The 24,948-nt window shown below is 41.2% G+C and overlaps 1 protein-coding gene across 1 annotated transcript in view; it reads right to left on the reverse strand.

Moving 5' to 3' along the window:
* LOC136874302 (visual pigment-like receptor peropsin) overlaps positions 1 to 24,948 on the reverse strand; it is a 70,923-nt gene that overhangs the window by 26,451 nt on the left and 19,524 nt on the right. The window contains exons 2-4 of the mRNA XM_067147948.2: positions 10,170 to 10,335; positions 689 to 816; positions 513 to 609 (exon numbers count right to left, since the gene is read on the reverse strand). Coding sequence (XP_067004049.1) covers positions 513 to 609; positions 689 to 816; positions 10,170 to 10,335 — 391 coding nt within the window. The remainder of the gene's footprint in view (positions 1 to 512; positions 610 to 688; positions 817 to 10,169; positions 10,336 to 24,948) is intronic.

Below are 24,948 nucleotides of genomic sequence, written 5' to 3' on the forward strand. Positions count from 1 at the left end.
TATTGAAGATGATGTCCTGCAGCCGGCTTCGCTTTCACTTCCCATAATCCTACAGGTGACTTCCTTCTCCAGAGTTCCTTTCGCCGAGATTCGGCTGATGATGGAATTGATGTTGTTGTTTGTAGGAAGCTCTTCCTCGATTTCAATCTTGATGGGTGGGTGTGAAGTCCAAACATTGGGTGTCTTGGATCTGTTTCTTGCTTCTACACTAACGTAGATGATGATAATGGTTATTATTATTATTATTATTATTATTATTATTATTATTATTATTATTATTATTATTATTATTATTATTATTATTATGATATGGCGATAATCTCAAAAGTGTTGTTTTCCTTTCGTTTTCATTAAACGAAGTCTCTACGAGAGAAATTGGGCCGAGTGTACGCATTATTTGAAGGAGATGAAACTTCCGTAGTTTTGACGTCATAATTTGGGGTCGTCAAGGAATTTGAACGTGACTGTAAAGCAGTAAAAAGTAGTAAAAACTTCCTGTCTTGTAAACCTACCTGCCCCATCCAGTGAGCGGTGGGATGGACCAGGCCACCGAAGACAGCCAGCAGAGCGTTATTCCCGCCACGTAAATACGGACAGACAGTTTATCCCCTGTGAAAAATAAAAACTGACTTTAAGAAGTTAACTGGTTTCACACTATTACTAAAACATCAAACAGTCATTCACTTACCTATCCTTGGATATTTGACGATCAGAGCCCTCTCTACAGCAATTACGGCAAGGTTGATGAGTTGTGCCAAGCTGAAGAACTGACGTAAGAAGGCGAACAGTTGACAGCAATTCGGACCAAACAGCCATCTAAAAGGGAATAAAAAGTTAAATGTATGTAACCTTCGTAGAAAATATCATTCTTGATATTTTTTCGGAATAACTTAACTATATTGTATTTAACTACTGAATCAATTTAGCTTTATTAATGTTTCAGTTCAGTGTGATACAGGCACCTATTTACAAATTTGCTTCGCAGGAGGTGGGTGTGGGGATATATATCGTTATTTCTCATTTAACGAAATACCCATCTCATACTGTTGACCATTCAGTCTTTGACATGAACGCAGACCTTAAACTTCTAAATAGCTGGCTGATGTTAAATAAGTTATCACTAACCACAAGAAAGACGGTATTTATGATATTTCATAAACCTAGAGTGACTCTTTCTATTTTTAACCAGATACTAATTGGAAGCAATATTATTCAGCAAGTAAACAAAGTAAATTTCTTGGGATTGACGGTAGATAATAACATAAGTTGGAAACAGCATATTTCTAGTTTATGCGATAGTATTGCTCCAATTATTGGTGTGCTCAGACGACTCAAAGGAGTTTCTGGACAGAGATCCTTGTATTATTCTTCCGCACATTCTCACGTAACTTATATGATTATCATTTGGGGCCACAGATGTAAAACAGATTTAAACCAGTAAAAGTTATACAGAATCGGGACATTAGAAATTTGTTAGGTGCACCATATTTTACACAATCTAAACTTCATGATCAGACTAGGATACTACGAGGACTGTTTCTTTCAAACTCCGGTGGTCTATAAAAAAGACACATCGACATAACAAAATGATTTTATCACAGAAAGTTTCGTGGTTTCATACTTATATTTCCACATAATCTCCAAAAGAATTTAGGCATTTATCATATCGTGACACCAGGTTTCCGATGCCCCCTACAAAGAAGTCTGCCACTATTGAGCTAATGTTCGTCTGGACAGCCTCCTGCTCCATAAAGTCCACAAACAAGACACCTTTATGGTCTTAAAAAACGGTAGCCATTGTTTTCCTGTTGCTCAGTGTCAGTTTAAACTTTTCTGGCTTGTCTAAAGAAGAAGGATGCATCCACTGCTTAGACTATTCTTTGGTTTCTAGAGTGTCATACAGGACCCAACTTTCATCGCCAGTAACAATAGATTTTAAAGACTCTTTCCCATCAGTATGGTAATGCTTGAGAAACATTAAGCCTGACGTAATTCACTGAGTTTTGTGATCGTTAATCAAAACTGTTGGAACCCAACGTGAACAAAATTTCCGGTATCCTAAACATTGAGACACAATTATGTATAGAAGAGACCTTGAATTGTCTGAGATTGCTGTAGAAAGTTCACTGACCATAAAACTCCATTTGTGGCGGGTAAACGAAGAACTTCAGGAGGCTGTCCAGACGCACATTACCTCACTCGCGGCAGACTTTTTTGCAGAGGGCATCGGAAAGCTGGTATAACGATACGACAAAAATGCCTAAATCGTTTTGGCGGTTATGTAGAAAAATGAGTATAAAACTATTAAACTTTTATTGATAAAATAATTTTGTTATATCAGCGGGCCTTTTTGTATAGCCCACCGGAGGATGAAGAAACAGCCTTCGTACCTTTGGAATTAGAGATTAAGTTCAATGCCGCTGTTTCTATTTTAAAAATGCTAACAATAACATTCATAACAATCTGATCATAAAATATAATAGAGATATACATCAACATGGAACACACAAAAATCGAAATATTTATATCCGTCAATGAGGTACAGTAACTTATGGAACAAAGAGGCTGCAGAATTATTTGTTTAAAATATGCAACGAACTACCTCATGAAATAAAATATGTGTTAACAATTAATAAGTGTTTAATTTAAGGAAATTGTTGTTTAAGTCCAACCTGGTCAAAAAATATGTAAAGACTGTAAATTACTAAGCTAAAACATGTATAATATGTTTTTGTTATCAATTAGGAAATATTTTAGTGTCTTCGCATATGCCCAATGTATACAGCTCCTTAAAGTGAGCTTTCCTCATTGGGGCCTTTCAAGAATAAATAAATAAATAAATAAGTAAATAAATAAATACTTTTTATAGTGTGAGTATTGGTTAAAACGCATGTAGCATTACAAAAGCAAGCCTGATAAATTACATTTCATACATAATATTTCCACCCAATAATGTACGATTAAAAAGAAAATAGGGTTCCTGCTGTAGGATAACTAATACTGGCGTCAGTCCGTTATCAAAAGAGCGCGCACAACAAGACTTCACTGGTAATGTGCGCCTCTTCTTGCTGATCGTAACACGAGAGGCATCCTTGTTGTTCACAACCATCACCGACATGCTCCCTTCAGCCATTGTTCCTGCCCCAAATGCTGAGACATAAGTTACAGCTGTGTACTAAAAACTCGCTTTTGCTCGTTGTGGGCAAACCCCCAGTTCCTCTTCATTGGAAGGGATCGTTTGGAAAATTACCGTGGCGGAGTGGTACGTCGTATCGACTAACGGATTGAGCAATTGGACGCTCCTTTCAGTGGTCTGCATGTTTTTTTCTTAAGACATTTTCTCGTATTTCGACTATTTATACCATATATAGACGTAAACGTTCCGATGTGGGGCTAATTTCGTACATTTTTCGCATGTTAAGAAATTATTTTTCTCACCTAGGGACAGCTACAGTCTTGAAACTTAGAAGGTGTATGGAGGATGAATATAAGATCTATAAGTTTGGTTTTGTTTACGTTTTGTCGTATCTCCACCAGATACACCTGACACTGGTTTAGAAACTTAGGTTAAACTGAAGTTTGAGTACAGTTTCCACACATTCCTTTTATTACACTATACATACTTATACGGCAGCTAGAATCATGCAATTTGTCTTGCTAATGGCCCACGGACTTGCCAATGATCCTGACACATTTGATGTTTCTATCATTCTTGTAAGTGTACCAAACAATAAAATTAATTACCCTATGGAAAACGTATAAATCTGACGTAAAATTGGAAGGGCCATTTTGTTTTGGGGGAGGGGGGAGTAAATATTAAAAATTTGAACTTCTTTGAATTCTTCTTTAGGTTTCAGCCTAATTTCAACTTATTCCCTGATGTTTTGTATGCAAATATGCACCGGAAAAAGCATTAATATCAGCAATATATTCCTTCTTAATCCATTTACCCTCCAAGGTTGGCTTTCCCCCTCGGACTGCAAGGGATCCCACCTCTACCGCCTCAGGGGCAGTGTCCTGGAGCGTGAGACTTTTGGTTGGGTGATACAACTGGGGAGGAGGACTGGTACCTCTCCCAGGCTGCCTCACAGGGGTCTTGTAGCGAGGTGGGCATATTTGAAAGGAGAGACAAGAAAGATGAAGGAAACGGCCGTGGCCTTAAATTAGATACCATCCCGGTATTCGCCTGGAGGAGAAGTGGGAAATCACGGAAAACCACTTCGAGGATAGCTGAGGTGGGAATCGATCCCCCTATACTCAGATGACCTCCCGAAGCTGAGTGCACCCCGTTCCAGCCCTCGTACCACTTTTCAAATTTCGTGGCAGAGCCGGGAATCGAACCTAGCCTCCGGGGGGTGGCAGCTAAACACACTAACCACTACACCACAGAGGCGGTCAGTAATATACGTGTTCTACATTTTCCTCATTATGTTATGAAATATCCCCTCCGGGTAATTTTAATGTGGAGGAATCTTTGAGATAAAATCGTCGGTAGAGGAGGAAACCCTCCTTCACCCCCCCCCCCCCCCCGCGATTTCGCACCCTCATGAAAAGGACATTATATGATCTCTGCCCAGTCTTTTGATTTTGAGCGAATGGGTTTTACCTTTACCGCCAAGGAGTTGAATGAGAGGAAGTGTGGATCTGCGGAGAAATGGTACAGTTAAGCAGGACGTTGAATGACCAACAGCACAGGACTTTGTGAACAATGGATGACGCGAACAAGTAAAATATTTACGATGGGACGGAGAAATGGGAATAATTCTCTCTCAATCAATTGTGAAGGCATCGTATGATGAAATAAATATTGCTGTTGATGCCATTATGACTCAATGGCAAGACGATATCAACATGGGTAAAACAGTATGTTTCAGTGAACTCAAAATGTGGAAAGGAAGTTTTTCTTCTAAAAGCAATCATCCTAAACCAATGGACTTCATTACCACACTGAAAATTGTTTCGACAGTTACATTTTCGCAACAATACATCGAGAACTGAAACTGTTTGCTCTCTTACTAGTAGCCACTGCTACACCACAACGCTCTTTTTTCATCCCTGAAATATTTAGAAGGTTACTTGCAGAATATGACTGCACAGGAATAATTGAATGGGTTAGATCTTTTGTATATACACAAAGAAGAACATACACCGTAGAAATTGGCCACACACAAAAAAGCAGCAGATGACTGCTATTGCAATTATCAACATGAATACAAATGTGTCTTAATTAAATAATTGTGTTATTTTCCAAGTTTTAATTTAGTGTTTATAATTTCACAATATGTACATTTTTTTATAGAAGACCTCAATATTTAATATATCCCTACCGAAATATTAATTTCTGCGTATGTCCCTGTCCCCTGCCTGTAGTAAAGGACGCCTAAAAGAAGACCTATGGGATTTCATCTTGGGAGGATGGATTGGCGACCACGGTCCTTTAACTTTCTTCTTTTTGTTCTTTTTTTTTTTTTTGGCAAGTTGCTTAACGTCGCACCGATACAGATAGGTCTTATGGTGACGATGGGACAGGAAAGGGCTAGGAGTGGGAAGGAAGCGGCCGTGGCCGTAATTAAGGTACATCCCCAGGATTTGAGTAGTGTGAAAAATGGGAAATAATGGAAAACCATCTTCAGGGCTGTCGACAGTAGGGTTCGAACCCACTATCTCCCGGATGCGAGCTCACAGCTGCGCGCTCCTAACCACACGGCCAACTAGCCCGGTGTCCTTTAGTTGAGTCTAGTTTTGCTTCTACTTACTTGTGTCAGGCTCCTCGCCTTCATCGGTCCTGTAAGACCTCCTTTGGTCAAATCTTGTCCTCTTCCGACCGCAACGGTATAAGGATTGCGAGGCCTAGAGTGTCTCTTATCTCCATGCCCTCCGTTGCCCTTCCCTTTCGTTTGCCGATATCTTCATTCTTTGAAGTGTCTGATCTCTTTTTTTCCCCTTCAGAGTAGTGTTAATAGAAGTTGGTTGCCCAGTAGTGGTGATTATTGTTTTAAGAGGAAGTGCTAATGGGCAACCATCCTCTCTTAACACTATATGCATACATACATCATTATAGACCGGTATGCCTTTCAGCGTTCAGTCTGCAAGCCTCTGTGAATTATTAAACGCAGCCACACATTCTCTATTTGTAACTAGTTCTGTGGTCTCGTTTAGTTCTACACCTCTTATCTTTAAATCGTTAGAAACTGAGTCTGCCGGGCTGAGTCGCTCAGACTGTTAAGGCCCTGCCGTTCTGACCCCAACTTGGCAGGTCCAATCCTGACTTAGTCCGGTGATATTTGAAGGTGCTCAAATACGACAGCCTCATGTCGGTAGATTTACTGGCACGTTAAAGAATTCCTGTGGGACTAAATTCCGGCACCTCGGCGTCTCCGAAAATCGTAAAAGTAGTTAGTGGGAAGTAAAGCCAATAATTATTATTATAGAAACTGAGTCTAACCATCGTCGTCTTCGTCTACCTCTACTTATCTTACCCTCCACAACAGAGTCTATTATTCTCCTAGATAACCTATCCTACTCCATTCGCATCATATGACCCCACCACCGAAGTCAGCTTCATCCCGTTGTGGGGCATGTCAATGAATATTGAATTTTCACGACCGCATTGTAATCGAAACAGACTTTCAACGTATTAGGTCATGTTACGTACATGTAGTACGTGTTGAAGAGATGTTAAGTACAGAACAAAAATGGCCAGCCGGACACCAGTGTGATACGAAACCACAACCTCCCGATTTCGCGTCGGTTGCTCTACCAATTGAGCTATGGTGGCCTAGGCCATCTTTGTTCTGTTTGAAAGGATCTGAGCTACAGGTCTGGCACTGCTGCTAGCACACTGTTAGCGTTTAAGTCGCCCGTTGTGGGGCATGTCAATAAATATTGAATTTTCACGACCGCATTGTAATCGAAACAGACTTTCAACGTATTATTCTTTATCTCCTTATTTCGAGTATCCTCCTGCCATTCTTCCCACCTCTTTGTACCAGCAGTCATTCTCGCTACTTTCATGTCTGTTAACTTACATCTAGCTTATGAATAAGATATCGTGAGTGCACCCAACTTTCACTCCCGTAAAGCAAAGTTCGTCTGAAAATCAATCAATCAATCAATCAATCAATCAATCAATCAATCAATCAATCAATCAATCAATCAATCAATCAATCAATCAATCGATCGATAACTACTGATCTGTATTTAGGGCAGTCGGTCAGGTGGCAGATTCCCTATCTGTTATTTTCCTAGTCTTTTCTTAAATTATTGCAAAAAATTGGAAATTAATTGAACAACTCCCTTGGTAAGTTATTCCAATCCTTGACTCCCCTTCCTATAAACGGATATTTGGCCCAATTTGTCCTCTTCAATTCCAGCTTTATCTTCATATTGTGATATTTCCTACTTTTAAAGACACCACTCAAACTTATTCGTCTACCAATGTCATTCCACGCCACCTATCCACTGACAGCTCGGAACATACCACTTAGTCTTCCCAGCCCAAACTTTGCACATTTTTCTAACGCTACTCTTTTGTCGGAAATCATCCAGAACAAATCGAGCTGCTTTTCTTTGTATTTTTTCCAGTTCTTGAACCAAGTAATCCTGATGAGGGTCCCATACACTGGAACCATACTCTAGCTGGTGTCTTACCAGATACCTATATGTCCTCTCATTTACATCCTTACTACTACCCCTAAATACCCTCATAACCATGTGTACCCTTTATTTACAATCATATTTATGTGATCACCCCAGTGAAACTCTTTCCTTATATTAACACCTAGGTACTTAGAATGATCCCCAAAAGGAACTTTCAGCCCATCAACGCAGTGATTAAACCTGAGAGGTTTACCGGGCGAGTTGGCCGTGCGCGCTGAGGCGCGCGGCTGTGAGCTTGCATCCGGGAGATAGTAGGTTCGAATCCCACTATCGGCAGCCCTGAAGATGGTTTTCCGTGGTTTCCCATTTTCACGCCAGGAAAATGCTGGGGCTGAACCTTAATTAAGGCCACGGCCGCTTCCTTCCAACTCCTAGGCCTTTCCTATCCCACCGTCGCCATAAGACCTATCTGTGTCGGTGCGACGTAAAGCCCCTAGCAAAAAAAAAAAAAAAAAAAAAAACTGAGAGGACTTTTCCTATTTGTGAAACTCACAACCTGACTTTTAACAGACCGATGTAAATATAGCTTCATCCGGGAGCTGACTTCCTTCTTACAGAATACTGTTGATCGCAACTGTGAGCTCACTGCATTAGCTTTCAAGCACCTTGATTCCCACTTACTATATTATCATCTGGGAGAACACGCATTCTAAATACTTGAAATTATCCATCTGTTCAAGCTTTGTATCACCAATCCGACATTTAATTCTCTTGGATTTCTTGCCTACTGATATCAATTTAGTCGTGAAAGGCTAATTTTCATACCATACTCATGCACCTATTTTCAAGTTAGAAGATGTTAGACTACGGGTTTTTGGCACAATCTGCCATTAATACCAAGTCATCGGCATAGGCCAGACTGCTTACTATTAATACCAATCATATCGAAAAAACAGAAGAGGCCCGACACTTCAAAAATGAAAGTATTGGTAAAAGAAAGTCAAGGGTCACGAAGGGTGTGAACATGACTGAATCCCTAGGCCTAAACCTAATACTGTCAGGGTCGGAAAAGAACAAGAATTGACCAAGGAAGGTCGGATAAGATGGATGAAAGTAAGGAGTCTGGCACAAGTAAGTGGTAGCAATGCCAGGACTCAGCTGAAGGTCTAGTGGCCGGCATCCTGCGCTCCCAAGTTAAGATCCACTGAGGCCCATTTTCGTTGCCTCTTACGACAGGCAGGGGATACCGTGGATGTTATTCCACCGTCCCCACCCACAAGCGCATCAGACGATGGAATGTGACAGAACTAGGACCGGGAAGGAAGCGACATTGGCCTTAATTATGGTAAAGCCCCAGCATTTGTCTTGCGTGAAAATGGGAAACCACGGAAAACCATCTTCAGGGCTGCTGACAGTGGGATTCGACTCGCACGGTAACCAACACTTGCTTTCGAAAAGTGAGATATTTCTGTTCTATAAAAACTGAAATAACTTCGTACCGTTTTAAATATAGGCCTGCACAGATAACTGAAAATGTTTAGTATAGACAACTGAACTGTAGACTGTGGTATAAATTGTCATTATCAATGCGGTTTTCCTTTGTCACGCAAGTCAATATTTTTATTTCAATGCTCTTTATGTAGACACAGAAAAAGCTACTTTTTCAGCAATGAATTGAATGGACAGAAAGCCATGTCTGAATGTTACTTTTGAATATATGTATTTATTCTTATGCCACTTATTATCTACTTTTTGTAAATATGTCACAACAAGAAATGAAGAATTTCAAACAACTGAAAGTGAAAATTGAAAACACGCTGAGGTTACGGAAACTAGTTCTGATGAAGAACAAATTCTTATAATATAGTCTGGGCATTAGAGGAATAGAAGGATCTGGAAAAATTCCTCATTGAAAGCTAGTGGGGCAGTAGATGGAACAACTCAGTTTTACTATTAAACTACCGATCAAGTTGGCCGTGCGGTTAGGGGCGCGCAGCTGTGAGCTTGCATTCGGAATATAGTGGGTTTGAACCCCACTGTCGGCAACTCTGAATATGGTTTTCTTTGGTTTCCCATTTTCACACCAGGCAAATGCTGGAACTGTTCTTTAATTAAGGCCACGGCCACTTCCTTCCCACTTCTAGCCCTTTTCTATTCCATCTCTGTCATAAGACCTATTTGTGTCGCTGCGACGTAAATGAACTTGTAAAAAAAAGTGTAGGCTACTTCTATACCATTTTTTAAAATTTGTTTTACGTCGCACCGATTCAGATAGGTCTTATGGCGACGATGGGGTGGGAAAGGCCTAGGAGTGGGAAGGAAGTGGCCGTGGTCTTAATAAAAGCACAGCCCCAGCATTTTCCTGGTGTTAAAATGGGAAACCACGGGAAACCATCTTCAGGGCTGCCGACAGTGGGATTCGAGCCCACTATCTCCCGGATTCACAAAATATATTACGAATGATGTTACAGATGACGTTGCATAATACTGCCAGATCATTTGATCAGTTTGAAAAAAGAAAACAGAAGACAATAGGAATCTGATTTGAAATATACTATTACCGTACTTACCGTCCAGCCAGAGTCGATGTTCCTGTGAAGGGAAACCCAGCAAGCACAGCGCGTCCCAGTGACGCCAGGGCCAGATTGAGGGTTAACAGATGAGTCTTGGCGTTCAGCAAAGAACTTAGAAGTAATGTACTGATCAACCAGCCATTGAGCCCAGCTCCAAGCGTACCTACACAACAGAACAAACGTATGTTGAAGTATCACTAAGGGTTTGATATATATATTTTAAAATTTGCTTTACGTCGCACCGACACAGATTACTCTTATGGCGACGATAGGGTCGGAAAAGGGTTAGGAGTGGGAAGGAAGTGTCCGTGGCCTTAGTCAAGGTACAGCCCCAGCATTTTCCTGGTGTGAAAGTAGGAAATCGCGGAAAATAACCTTTAGGTCTGCCGGCACCGGGGTTCGAACCCACTATCTCCCGAAAGGAAATTCACAACTGCGCGACCCTAACCATGCGATCAACTCGCTCGGTGTTATTATTTCTGTAAAAGGTGAGAATACGTATTATAGAGTTATCGTATAATGCATACTTTTAAAAGGAATTTAAAAGTCTGACATATACAACTTTTTGGCGCTGAGACTTTTATCTCAAATATTTGTCTAGAGATCTGTTACCCAGGTGGTCTCTTCTTGAGATGCTGTATGTACTTCATCCAGAGAACCAGAAAATGAATACAAGTAACCTGCAGGACATGCATGATGGTCTGCGTTTTACCACTGTCCGGCTCCATGGTTAAATAGTTAGAGTGCTGGCCATTGGTCCAAGGGGTCCTGGGTTCGAATCCCAATAGGGTCAGGGATTTTAAAATTACTTGGTTAATCCCGATAGCTCACCGGGCGAGTTGGCCGTGCGCGTAGAGGCGCGCGGCTGTGAGCTTGCATTCGGGAGATAGTAGGTTCGAATCCCACTATCGGCAGCCCTGAAAATGGTTTTCCGTGGTTTCCTATTTTCACACCAGGCAAATGCTGGGGCTGTACCTTAATTAAGGCCACGGCCGCTTCCTTCCAACTCCTAGACCTTTCCTATCCCATCGTCGCCATAAGACCTATCTGTGTCGGCGCGACGTAAAGCCCCTAGCAAAAAAAAATCCCGATAGCTCGGGGTCTCGGTATGTGTGTGCTTTTCATTAAAATTCATCACAGCTTAGGCCTTATCTTCAGACACGCAGGTCGCCTATAGGCGTCAACTCGAAAGACCTGCACTAGGCCTCTACGGAGGCCACAACCGAGCTCGATAGCTGCAGTCGCTTAAGTGTGGCCAGTATCCAGTAATCGGGAGATAGTGGGTTCGAGTCCCACTGTCGGCAGCCTTGAAGATTGTCTTCCGTGGTTTCCCATTTTCATACCAGGCAAATGCCGGGGCTGTACCATAATTAAGGCCACGGCCACTTCCTTCCAACTCCTAGGCCTTTCCTATCCCATCGTCGCCATAAGACCTATCTGTGTCAGTGCGACGTAAAGCAAATAGCAAAAAAAAAAACGGAGGCCGCACACCATAAATTTCAGCACTGCAATCACAACAACGGGAGGCTAGCCAATCCCGCTAATATTATCAGACAAAAAAAAAACAAAGTCCGCCGCTGTGGTGTAATGGTTGGTGTGATTAGCTGCCCCCCACCCCCCGCCCCAGAGGCCCGGGTTCGATTCCTGGCTCTGCCACGAAATTCGAAAAGTGGTACGAGGGCTGGAGAAGGGTCCACTCAGCCTCAGGAGGTCAACTGAGTAGAGGTGGGTACGATTTCCACCTCAGCCATTCTGGAAGTGTTTTTCCGTGGTTTCCCACTTCTTCTCCAGCCAAATGCCGGAATGCCACGGTCACTTCCTTCCCTCTTCCTTGTCTATCCCTTCCAATCTTCCGATCCCCCGCAAGGCCCCTGTTCAGCATAGCAGGTGAGGCCGCCTGGGCGAGGTACTGGTCATCCTCCCCAGTTGTGTCCCCCGACCCAGAGTCTGAAGCTCCAGGACACTGCCCTTGAGGCGGTAGAGGTGGGATCCCTGGCTGAGTCCGAGGGAAAAACCAACCCTGGAGGATAAACAGATAAAGAAGAAGAGAAGAAAACAAAACATGTCATTGTGTACGAACATGCACCATACGCATTGAAGGCTTGGTATATAATGCAGCCTGCTTACACTGTACATATACTCCCTAAGGCACCTGTTTCGGAATAATAGAAATCAAGTTCTTGCGTCTGAAGTCAGTACATGACTAATTTAACTTCATCGTCGGATCCTAATCGCGTTGCTTCTTCAACGGACCATAAAGATATTAAACACAGCAGATTAGGACAGAATGGTCCACCCTTCTAGTCCTACCGGTGACTGATTCAGTTCAGCTTGGACCACAGAGCCCGCGACAGTTGGCTTCACACCAGGATCAGAGATGTGGATGAGGCCACAGGGACGGGACGTCGACCATTCTTCTCTCCGAACATCCTAAGGCTGTAATTAGAAGACGCGAGGTCCAAAGTCACTCTCCACACCGATTTCGAGATTTCAGCCTAGTTGTATTGGGCTGTTACGTCCTGGTGTAAAAGGAGAGCCTCATTCTTCATTATCCTTGGCTATAAGCGTGCAAGGCCGTGCTCTTCCCTGATGAAAGGAGGTGCGATGCTGCTAAGTACTGTACTCGGCACAGTATGATGCATAGTTTCAAAAGGTATTTTCACAGTCTGGCATATACAAGATTTTGGCGTTAAGACTTCTATCTCAAATATTTGTCTAGAGGTCTGTTATCTAGGTGGTCTCTTCTAGAGCTGCAGTATGTAGGTCGTTCAGAGAACCAGAAAATGAATATAAGGATCCTGTGCGATGTGCTTGATGGTCTGCATTTCATCACAACAGTCACAAAGTCGCACCGTCACAGACGGATCTTATGACGACGATGGGCTACGACAGGGCTAGGCGTGGGAAAGAGGCAACCGTGGCCATAGTTAAGGTACACTTGTCCAGTGTGAAAATTGGAAACCATGGCAAACCTACATTGGGTTCGAGCCCACTATCTCCCGAATACAAGCTACGTGATCCATACCGCGTAGCCAGCTCGCTTGGTGGTGGGGGGAAAGCAGCGTGCCAGAAATGATAAGCGTTGTCTTTCCGTGTTGAACATTGACCTTTTGGCAATGCGAACTCTTCTACCACACACCTGTGCAGTATTCGGCAGAAAAATGAACCGGAGCCGAGGCAGTCGTCAGCACTCCATGATGCCTAGACCATGATGTATTTTTAATTTTGCTGACGTTTTTCTTTTGTCAATGTGGCTTCGATAATTCAGAGATCTAAGTACATTGGAATGCTATTGAACTTCAAATAATGGTTCCTGAACCGAACCTAGGCTGGTAGTTACCTTGTAAGCAGCTAAGGTGAAACGTGGCAACTTCAGATTAAAATGGACTTGGCTGAAGTCACAATTTTCGGAAGTAGGCATCCATTTTCTGAAGGTCTTCAACTAGTATACCCTCTGCTTCAATGAAAGTGGCATTCTGAACAGTGAGATTTATATCAGAATAGATTAATTTCTGGGATACAGTTTCGGGCAGATCATGGGTATACAAATTCTTAATCTGTTTACCCTCCAGGGTTGGTTTTTCCCTCGGACTCAGCGAGGGATCCCATCTCTACCGCCTCAAGGGCATTAGCCTGGAGCGCGAGTCTTTGGGTCGGGGATACAATTGGAAAGGAGGACCATTACCTCACACAGGCGGCTTCACCTGCTATGCTGAGCAGGGGCCTTGTGGGAGGGATAGTAAGATTGGAAGGGATAAACAAGGAAGAGGGAAGGAAGTCGGCTGTGGCCTTAAGTTAGGTATCACTTGGATTTGCCTGGATGAGAAGTGCGAAAGCACGGAAAACCACTTCGAGGATGGCTGAGGTGATAATCGAACCCCCTCTGCTCAGTTGACTTTCCGAGGCGAAGTGGACCCCGTTCCAGTCCTCGTACCACTTCTTATATTTCGTGGCAAAGCCGGGAATTGAACCCAGGCTCCGGGAGTGGCAGCTAATCACACTAACCATTACACCATAGAGGCGGATTAAAAAATAATAGTAAGGGATAAAAATAAACCTTGCGGTAGTTCCTATCATGGAGGTATCATAGAGATATGGCACACAAAAATGTGACCAAATTTGTTTTTTGAGCAGTGAATCTTTACGGGGACAGTCATATTTTGGTGCGTCATACCTAATGTTTTATACGTTTTGTGTTATCATACATCTAACACTAAAACAACTACACAGTTCTTTGGTAATTACTTGTAATGATCACCGGATTGTTTTCAACAATGAAAATGAAAATACCCTTCTCTGCGGTGGAAACTGTTTTGGGTGTATTACCATCTAGGGTAGAGTCAAGTTACTCCGTGATATCAAGTAACTCCGTGATAAATCGTATTTCCTGTATTGCTACGTTGCTTCAGTTCGAAAGGTTACAAAATTTTGCTAGTAGATGGCAGAAGAATCCAGGAGTCTGGCAAACCCTCGCGCTCCATCTTTGGGCAGCTCAAAGAGATTTTAAGAATGTATTCCTATTATGTTGTTATGTGAGCAGGTCGTGCACAGGCAGTGAAATCAGTAGTGAACATATTAGTTTCTTACAAACAGCTATTCCAGCGTATGTTCCATTTTAACACCAGTCACAGGTAAGATACAGATCATTCATATATAAAATTTGCATGCACATAGTATCACGCGTTGAAGGTGTGTGAGCTTAGCAATGGGTTCGTTTTTCTTAGGTTGGACGCTGAGATGGCGCCAAAGCGGGATAAAGTGGCGCGCTCTTACACATCTGGAACGCTTAAAGAAGCGTTGTGGTTGGTGAAAGAAGAAGGATGGACAGTATACAAGGCCAGTAAACTATTTGGTATCCCGTGGAGTACACTTAAGGATTATTGCAAAAAAATCCAGGAAGCGCAACTCTTTCAAAAATTGGAAAGCCATTTGTTATGCCACCTGAACTTGAAGTGAAGATAGTAAACTGCATTACAACGATGCAGTCGTTAGGCTTCGGGCTTACAGTAAACCAAGTCAGACGCATTGAGTATAGGGTTGCTGAAGCTAAGGGGATCAATCATCCTTTCTCTAGAGATAAGCAGATGGCTGGTTGGTTTTGGTGGGATAAATTGAAACAGAGATATAACCTAACTCTCAGAACACCAGAAAACCTATCTCTTGAGCGTGCTTCTATGGCAAATAGAGCTCAGTTAAATGATTTTTATGAAAATACAAAACAATTAATGGACGATTTGAATTTAGGGGACAAGCCAGCTCGACTTTGGAACTGTGATGAAACAGGGCTTTCTTATGTTCTGAAGTCTGGTAAGGTTGTCAGTAAAGTGGGAAAAAAAGTATATTTATAAGCAAAGCTTCGGAGAAAGGGGCGTTACTACAACTGTCCTTTGTTGTGTAAGTGCTTCTGGAATGAGCATCCCCCGATGGTTATTTTTAAAGGGGTAAGGATGAATGACAGATTGGCTTAGTCACCCATGCCATCACTAATCCGCCTCTCTCCGAAAGGATGGATAAATGCAGACTTATTTCTGGAATGGTTTCAGCATTTCCTGGAATGCATTCCTCCCTTGTTCATGGATTCTCATGCAAGCCATATGACCCCGGAAACTCTGTCTTTGGCAGCTGAGAATGATGTCCACATTGTGACATTTCCGGCCCACACAACTCACCTTCTCCAGCCTCTGGACGTCGGGGTTTATAAACCTCTTAAGGAATCATGGAGGAAAGAGTTGGCTAGATTTTTGGTTGATCATCCTGGGGAGAAACCAGTTCGCTATGATTTCAACAGACTTCTGGCTACAGCTTACCAAGGCGCCTTTCAAGCCACCACTATCTGCAACAGCTTCGCAAGGACTGGGATTTTCCCCTACAACAAAGATGCTGTTTCCGATGATGCTCTTGCTCCTTCCTTTGTTACGCAGGGTCAGAGGCAGGAATCATGTGAAAAGTTGACGGCTACTGTCGAAGACATTTTGAAACTCCCCGCGTGCCAAACAGAGCGTAAAGAAAGAAGAAGTGACCCTTCTACGAAGGTAATTTCGCCAAACCACAACAAGCCAACGACGTCAGGAGTGGGCAAATCCATGAAAACGATAAATCAGTGTAGGCCTAAAATCAGACCACAGAAAAATGATGATGACTGTTGTGGTGCGTGTGGTGGTTCCTATGCGGATGACGCCAAGAAGAAGAACGGAGCCGTGTGGATCGAGTGCCAATTCTGTAATGTCTGGTACCATGTGAAGTGCCAGAAAGTGTTTGATAATGTCTATTTTATGTGTGATGGATTTCAGGAATCAGATAGTGACTAAGAACAGCCAGGCAGACTGAAAACAAGAGCAGGATTTTGTTTGTGCATATTTTTTGTGGAATATATTTTACTTTTTTTTTCTTTATTACTATTTTTGTATGATACAAAATTTCAATATGGCCAATAAAATATAACTGAAACTTATTCATATTAATTGAACACTTCCATTACATGAAAAAACGAGTTTCCATGATTAAAAAGTATTTTAATGGTAAGTAGCATACTATCACGGAGTAACTTGAATATCACGGAGTTACCTACTTCTACTACCAATATTTGTAAGTTAATTCCTAGAAATAACATGTAGATATTTGTAACATATATGTAAGAAATGCTTCGTTGGACATCCCTCTTTCACATGAAACAAATGAAAACAACCGTAGTCTAAAATTTCCGAATCCCTAGCAGAGAAAGCTTAGTATCACGGAGTTACTTGACTTTACATATAAATAAAGTCGTAGGGGGTCCGCTGTCTGTAATTTCGTTAATTTTGCCAATTTTTCAGATATTTATCCGTTTTATGTCAACTCAAGATCGAATCAGTGGTTTTTATTTATCGTGTCTGTCTGTTTGTTTGTTTGTCTGTTTGTCTGTTTGTTCCACCATCACGGCGAAACGGATGGATAGATCTCAACCAAACTTCATATTTAGATTATACTCATCCCAACGAAGGTATCGATATGCATATCATTTTAAATCTTTGAATAGGAAAACCAGAACAGTTTTCCTCCATTTTCTCTCATACTATTGATTTTCTGTAAACTCCATGGACCGTATGTGAAACGCAACTTCATTATAAACAACTTTCGTTATGTTCATAATTTACCTTACTCTTCAAATGACGGATAAATTTACTATTTTCTGCGGGTATCATGCTCTGCATTGAGTGACCGACAGACCGACAACGAACTTACAGGTTACCATGGCAACGTCTCTGACTGCATGGCAGCAGGGAAGTAACGTATTGCCATTTTCCTCATCATGCCTTGAAATTCGTGGTTGTTCCTTGGGTAGAAGGCAAGAGAGGCGTCAATCGGCCATTCTGCGGGATATTGGCGGAATATCGTTGGAGTTTATAACCGTCCTCGAATAGCTTAAGTAATAACACCATTAGTCATCTTATCTGTTTACCTAAGAATCCCGGCGTCTAAATTTCTCCTCTGTTACCGCTTTCTTATATCCATAACTCACACCAGCATAATTTATTGAGGGGCATTTGATTTTCTAATACATTCACATGGAATTTACATATTTGTACACATCCCACTGTCCTCAGTTATAATCCTATTTTCTTTTAATTTCAACTTTCTCAGCTGTATTACTTTCTTCCTTAATTACTCTGTATGTATGCGAGTGCTAATCCCGAAACCTGGACAATCTTTTCGTGGAGGAAATGCATCTTCCAGGCCATGCAAATGTATAACTTTTGGCCCCGGAAAATATCGAAATATGGATTCAATTTTAACGACGGTGCAGACTTTCCTTTCGGAATAATTGGTGGCTAAACCGTAAGTCGTATCACAAAAGATCGCGTTTCAATTTGGAGAGATCTACAACTTTGGGCCTATGAGATTTTGTCGTATCTCTATCCCTTATTCGTTAAATAGTACTGCATTTCTTGAGTTCAAGTTAATGTTGTACTTTTTACACGCGTCTGTTATTGTTTGACACACTTAGAGGAAAGATGCAATCATGACATTGGGCAGGCACATTGACGTAACCAGTGGCCATATGTTCACAAAATTTTATGATTCCAGGGTCACATGAGTATCAAAAAATAAAGTAGTATGTGAAAACTATACCAAATTTCAACCCATTCAATGAATAACTGAATCTAACCCATAAATATAAGAGATACCGGGAAAATGTCATAGGACCTACCATGTAGAAAACTGAACGAGTCGTCTGATGGCGAAGTCCGTTTGTAGGTGCAATTTAATATAGTCTTACCCACTGCATTTACAGTAATTCACGGATAAATCCGTATACAATGTAGAATACCGTAGCGAAGCGCGGGTACATTTGCTAGTTAGATACAGTACCGGTCAGAAGTACCACGTAAAGAAATCACGAAATGTCATCTAGAACCTAAAATTGTGCCACGAGATATCTGTAATTTTCTTTCTGAGCTCTCACATCTAATAGGATATATGTCGCCTGATTTCATTGAGTTAGTCCAAATAATGTGGAAGTTATAAATTTTTAACTCTTGGACGGTCACAACAAAAGATCAAAAATTTTGGTTATATAATGTACTGTACACTCTAATTGGTTGCAAGTATCGCCGCCAAGATTTTTTTTTTTGTAGACTTAGAGATAGGTGGGGGCCATTTTAGTATAAATATAAAACTTCCGAAAATATGCGGCACCTTTTTTCTTTTTTTGTTTTTGAACCAGGGCCAAAATGGTTGATTTTTCTTTGCCTTTGTGATGTATGGCCCAAGGTCTCAGGACGAGCTATCGGCATGAAACTTATCTGCCTTGATAGTTCCATTTGCACTTTGTGGATGGCAAGCAAGAACACATTTCTGATGATGATAGCTCACACTGAGACCTATGACAAGAACAAGGAAAAATTGACCATTTTAGAGCTGATTTGAAACAAAAAATAAAAGCACAAAAGTCGGTGCCGCATTTTTGCGGAATTTTTCTATTTATACTAAAATGACCCCCAACTATTGCTAAGTCTATTAAAGAATCTTGTTGGTGATACTTGAAGCCGATTAGAGTATATAGTACATAATATTTCCAAAAATGTTGACTTTCTGACGTGACCTTCCAACAGTTTAAAATGTATAACATATACACTACTTGGCGTAAATCACTGAAATCAGGCGACGTATATCATATTAGATGCGAGAGCTCAGGAATAAAATACAGAGGTCTAGTAGAAAAATGTTAGGTTGTAGATGGAACTTCATGATTTTTTTAATGTGGTCCTAAACTTTTGACCGGTACTTTATATTGGTGGAACTCGAGCGGTTGAATCGTGTTTGTCACCGCAGTGAGTCTGAGCGTATAATCATTACCCCTTTGTCGTTATTTATATAGCAGGGCAATGACTGGATTGAAATAATACCATAGCACTGCATACGGCTTGTGAGCGATTAAATAACACACATACATGTTCAATAGCGTATGACAGGAGGGAGGATTAACATGGAAATCACAGAGGAAACAAATTCGAACAAAGTATAGACCATACGGTCATTGCGCCGTAGGTATCGCACTACTCTGTACGTATTTAATTTCAATGAGGTGGATTCAAGAAATCAAATCAAATACCGACAGAGTTGTACGTTTCGCGTCACGCAGTTGTGAGCTTGCATTCGGGAGATGATGGGTTCGACTCTTACCGTAGGCAGTCCTGAAGATGTATTCCGTGGTTTCACATGTTCACAGCAGGCAAATGTTGGTGCTGTTCATGAATTAAGCCCACCTTCCCATTTTTTTGCGTCGCCGAAAACCTTCTGTGTTACTGCACCACTAAATGACTAGCAAAATTGAAGCAAATCAAGCAGTGAAATTGTGATTCCCTGCAGTAAGCCTGAATCAAAGTGAAACAGATGGTTTGAGCAAGGTGCAAGGCTATTTCTCGAGAAATTCTTCTGGAGATATATCCTCACAGGTTGGCGAACCTTATAGTGTGTTTCCGTATCAGAGCTGCCGTGTCGTGAATTTAAACCACCGTCGGAGTTTCAGCGTCCAGGATAAATTTGTCTGCTTACGTCTCCATTTCCCTTCTTCTCACCTTCTGTAATCACATGTATCAGGCGGTGTTTGTCATTTCGAAAGTTGTTACCAAAATATACTACTCTCGTGCCGTTTGCTGTGACTTGGCATCATTTTCCGGCACTTGGTGACGTGGTCTAATTATGGTATCTTGAAAATTCTGCGGTATATCCACCTTGCAAAGGTGTCCAGTCGGTTCTTTGACGAAGCTTATCGTGTCCATTCTTCCACACCTTAACCGTGTGATGCATAAATATATCGGAATCGTTTAATTGTACTTTCTTTTAAAATAAATTTGGATAGACACGCTACACAGAGTGCTCGGAAACAACGTTAACCGGGTATATGAGTGTTAGAGGGTTGGTCATACTGACAAATAATTGGGGGAAATTAATGTATTTATAAAATTTAATCTCTTGGATAGAATTTATCATTAGAAAATATATTTTTGATGTAGTAATGAAACACTGAAAGACGATATAACTCTTTAAGCCTAGCCTGTTATCAATAAGCATATCCTCTCAGTTGTAAAGATAGCAATTTCCGGGACGAACATGCTAAAATTGCGTTTTTACGTTAATTTCAACTGTTGTCAGACTGAAGCCAACGCCAGAATTCCTGAATTTTGCCCTGAAGTTTGATTCTTAAAAGAGTCAGTAATTTTAGTATGTAAGACATCTTAATTACCAACCAACTTCACTGGAATTCGATCCAACAATCTTGAACGTTGAAAGCGAGTGGCTATCTAAGGACGATTATTATTATTATTATTAGTAGTAGTATTGTTACGGAGATATCCGTGGTAGTTAGAGGTGAAAAAAGGTGCGGGCTGGAATAGGTCTCAACTACAGAATTAAAGTTAATTTAAAACTTTAATAAAGGTTATATTTTCTTTTCAAAATCAACAATTAACAGAGTATAACAGGTACCAAGTAGCAGATCAACAGATTAACAAATTACAGTTTGTTACAAGATTTGGGCTTCGAGCCCCAAGTCTAATTCCTGAGCTCTCAGCTCACAACCACAATTGCTGAAGGGCAGAAAACCCGTAAGTACGAGGAGCACTTGCTCCTAATTATCAATGTTAAGAAACGGAGCAGACCCGCTCTCAATTTTACAAGCCTATCAAAGGCTACAACAAACTTCATTTCTATCTGCCCTTAAGGCACACAAGGAAACAGGGGTATCTAATACCCAATCTACTGGGCCTTCGCAAGAAGGAAAACAAAACGGGTTAAGTAAATGGCCCAAAATACAAAATGAATGGAGGCGATAGCTTGCACTCCTACACCAAGTTTTTGTCTAAAACCTATGTGGCGCTAGGCCGATCATACAGGGGCTAATCCCAAGCTAGGGAAGTGACACGTATGAGAAAAATTTACTACATTAAAGAAGAGAAGAACGGTTATGAAAACGTAGTCACCTCCATTTCGAAAATGAAGGGGAGTTCGAGAGGGTGAAGCACTCTCTATCCCCGCTTTACAGTAATTTATAGATTTATAATTTATAGATTTTACATAGACAGAAAAGAATTTACATTTTAAAAAGGTAGGTTACATACTAAAGGTTTCGAACCCTCCCCGAGAGTTAAACTGCTGAGCTAGCAAGAAATGAGGATGTTAACAGGCCATTACCTTGTAGATGAACTGCTGCTTGAAGAAAGAGGCGCTTCCCGCCCCCTGCTACATATTCACACACTAAGAGAGATGTTACTGAAGTGGCACCGAGACAAGAAAATCAGCAGTTTATATACCCTCGTGGAACATTCGAGACCTTTCAGGAATGAGAAGACACACCCTTTCGCTTTTATTGGATAGCTGAAAGTTACACATCAACATCGAGAAAGAAAGACACTATTGGTCAGAAATTAATTACAAAAATTACTTATTGGTTAAATTCAAAACAGGCGGCAAGAAAGGATAAATGTTGCCAACCCCCAAACTACAGAACGAAATTTAGTAAAAACAAAACTTATGAATGCTAAATTTCTTCAAGAAAGTTCATTCCTTTACACCAGAGTGCGTTATCAAAGTTTTGGTAGAGACATCTGTTAGAGAATGTCCAAACTTCTTGATACGGAGCAAACAAACACAAATCAAAATAGACACAGTTCAGAACACTTCAAAATTACCAAATTTACAGTAGTGACATCTTACGAGAAACCGTAGAGTTAATACAGTTTGTTAAAGTTCAGGCTTTCTCCTGTAGAGAAGTTTCAACTGGCGCAATATTTGAATAAGCGGCGTGGAGGTGTACCGCCCGGTACAATTATTATTAGTCAGACCCGTGGTGTAAGGATGGCGTGCTTACCTCTTACTATTCGATGCCGCGGATTCGATTCCCAGCACTCGAACAGAGTTTTTCTCAGCCTCGTAAGACAGAACGGAGGAGATGTCTGATGTGAGATGTGGTAGAACTGGTAACGAAAGTCAAACAACACGGCTGAGGAAGTCATGTTCCTGACTTCCCGAAGAACCGCTGCTAGTTTTCTATCATTAATATTGTGCCCGTTCGCACGTCCACGACAGATTACAAAATGGCGCCGACTGAAGGTATGGGCCATGTAATATATAGCAAGCAAGGAACAGACACCTGTTATGATGACTCAGAGGGCCATATACGTCATGGAATAGTCAAGTATTCGAGTAAAACGGACAGTATTGTTTTCAAAAAAAATAGAAAAAACATTATTATTAAAAAACTTCATCTTGAATTTTCACGACAACGAGAGCGGACGCAATCACCGACAGCGGAATAATTCTTTAGTAGAAGCAAAGGAATCGCGCATAAGAAAAGAAATATTTCAACGATTGATAAGAATTAAGAATAAGTTTTCGTCTAGATTCAAAAGCAGTTCAGACGAAAATAGACATACTGAAGTCGTTACATACGAAATTGCAGATACATCGAAGAGCTACGGAGAAGAATAAAAATAAATAAAATTAAGGATTAAAGACGTCAGAGAAGAATAGCATAAATGGCTGTATACTGCAATATAATCTTCAACTTTGAGACTGACAAGAAGATGATCAAGATGATGTGATGGACCGACCTGGGAACAATTCATCTTACCATACGACCAGACAATGACAAGGAAGGCAGTGGGTAACCATCCAACCGAGCCATGACGGAGGAAGGCAACGGGAATCCTGATAGTACTTCCAGAACGAAGGAGCGGGTGACGTGCCAGATGTCTGACCCGTGACCGAACGGAAGACCCAATTACATCCATTAGGAACGGAACAGCTGGACCAGGGACAACCACGAGCGAGCTAAGTCATTCATAATATTTTATTGCATAATTTTTGGTTTGCCTACACATGTACCTTAGGTATGTGCCGATGGGCTAATTGTAGACCGATAAATATGGCAATGCAAGTGAGGATTACCAACGATGTGTGAGATAATTAAGTTCGTAGTTACGATTTAGTAATATAGCAATAGTTTATGCTATATCGACCAGAATACTTGTAGGAAGCGTGAGGTTTGAAGAGAAATGTGAAACAGCTGATTGAAATGACATACTGGGAGATTATAGAGATTTCATTGAAGTAATGCTTAAAGTTGACGTCACGAGTGGTTGTGCGCGGTGTAGAAAGAAACAAATGGAATTACGCATTGTTTGGTTCATAAAAAGGGCATTGAACCAACACCTCCTAGATAATAAGGCCTAACAACAGCGTAGTGACGTCACGCTACGGAGGCGATGGCAATGCAGGGAAACGCGGAACATGGTTAAACACAGACTTGATTTTAATATTTTTTGCCAATGGAATAATTTATTTACTAACAAATAGCGTTTAAATTTGAAGGATATTGAATTATACTGTCGTTATTACCGTATTTTAGTGACTCTGCCATTAAAGATAAACAGCAAACAGTTGTAAAACACGACAGAATCTTGCAACGTTAACTCACTTAGGCCGAATTGCTAACATCACAACAGAATGTTACAAACATATTTCAATTTAAATAGGCATTACGTGATCTTAAAAGAAAACTAGCACGTATAATATTAGCATAGGCCTAACATCTAAGCTGATGTAGCATCACTGGCAGTATTTGCACATGAGCCTACAATGTTTCCTCCCTTGAAGTTCATGTATGGTTTAATGAGAATTTCACCTATCATCGATGTTACCAATTTGCCATTCTTTTCAAAAACCTTTATGTATACCAGAAAGTATGTAAGTTTCTAACCTAATATTGGACTACCATTCAGACTGGAGCCTACTCTTTTAAAAGTATTGACATATTGTGGCAAGATTAAATTGCTACTGTCTCATAAATTTGTAAAAATCGCACGGCGCAACAGCCCTGAAGGGCTTGGCCTTGATCCTGCTCAGCCCGAAGGCCTGCAGATTACGAGGTGTCTTGGGTTCCGCAGGACGGATCCTTTCAGCCGTTATTCTTGGCTTTCTAGACCTGGGCCGCTATCTCACCGTCAGATAGCTCGCAAATGTAAACACGCAGGCTGAGTGGACCTCAAACCAGCCCTCAGATCTAGGTAAAAATCCCTGACTTGGCCTGGAATCGAACCGGGGCCTCCGGGTAAGAGGCAGGCATTATATCCCCTCACCACGGGGTCGGGAATAAATTTGTAAACATGAGGAGATATCAGACAGAAGGTTGAACAAATAACAAGAAAATCATACACATATTCCTTTATGAACTAAGAAATGTTTTAACTATGGCTATTAAATTAACTGTGGGGACATCATCCTCGGTGTCCAATTC

This window comes from Anabrus simplex, chromosome 1, assembly GCF_040414725.1.
Source record: "Anabrus simplex isolate iqAnaSimp1 chromosome 1, ASM4041472v1, whole genome shotgun sequence".
NCBI classification, from domain to species: Eukaryota; Metazoa; Arthropoda; class Insecta; order Orthoptera; family Tettigoniidae; genus Anabrus; species Anabrus simplex.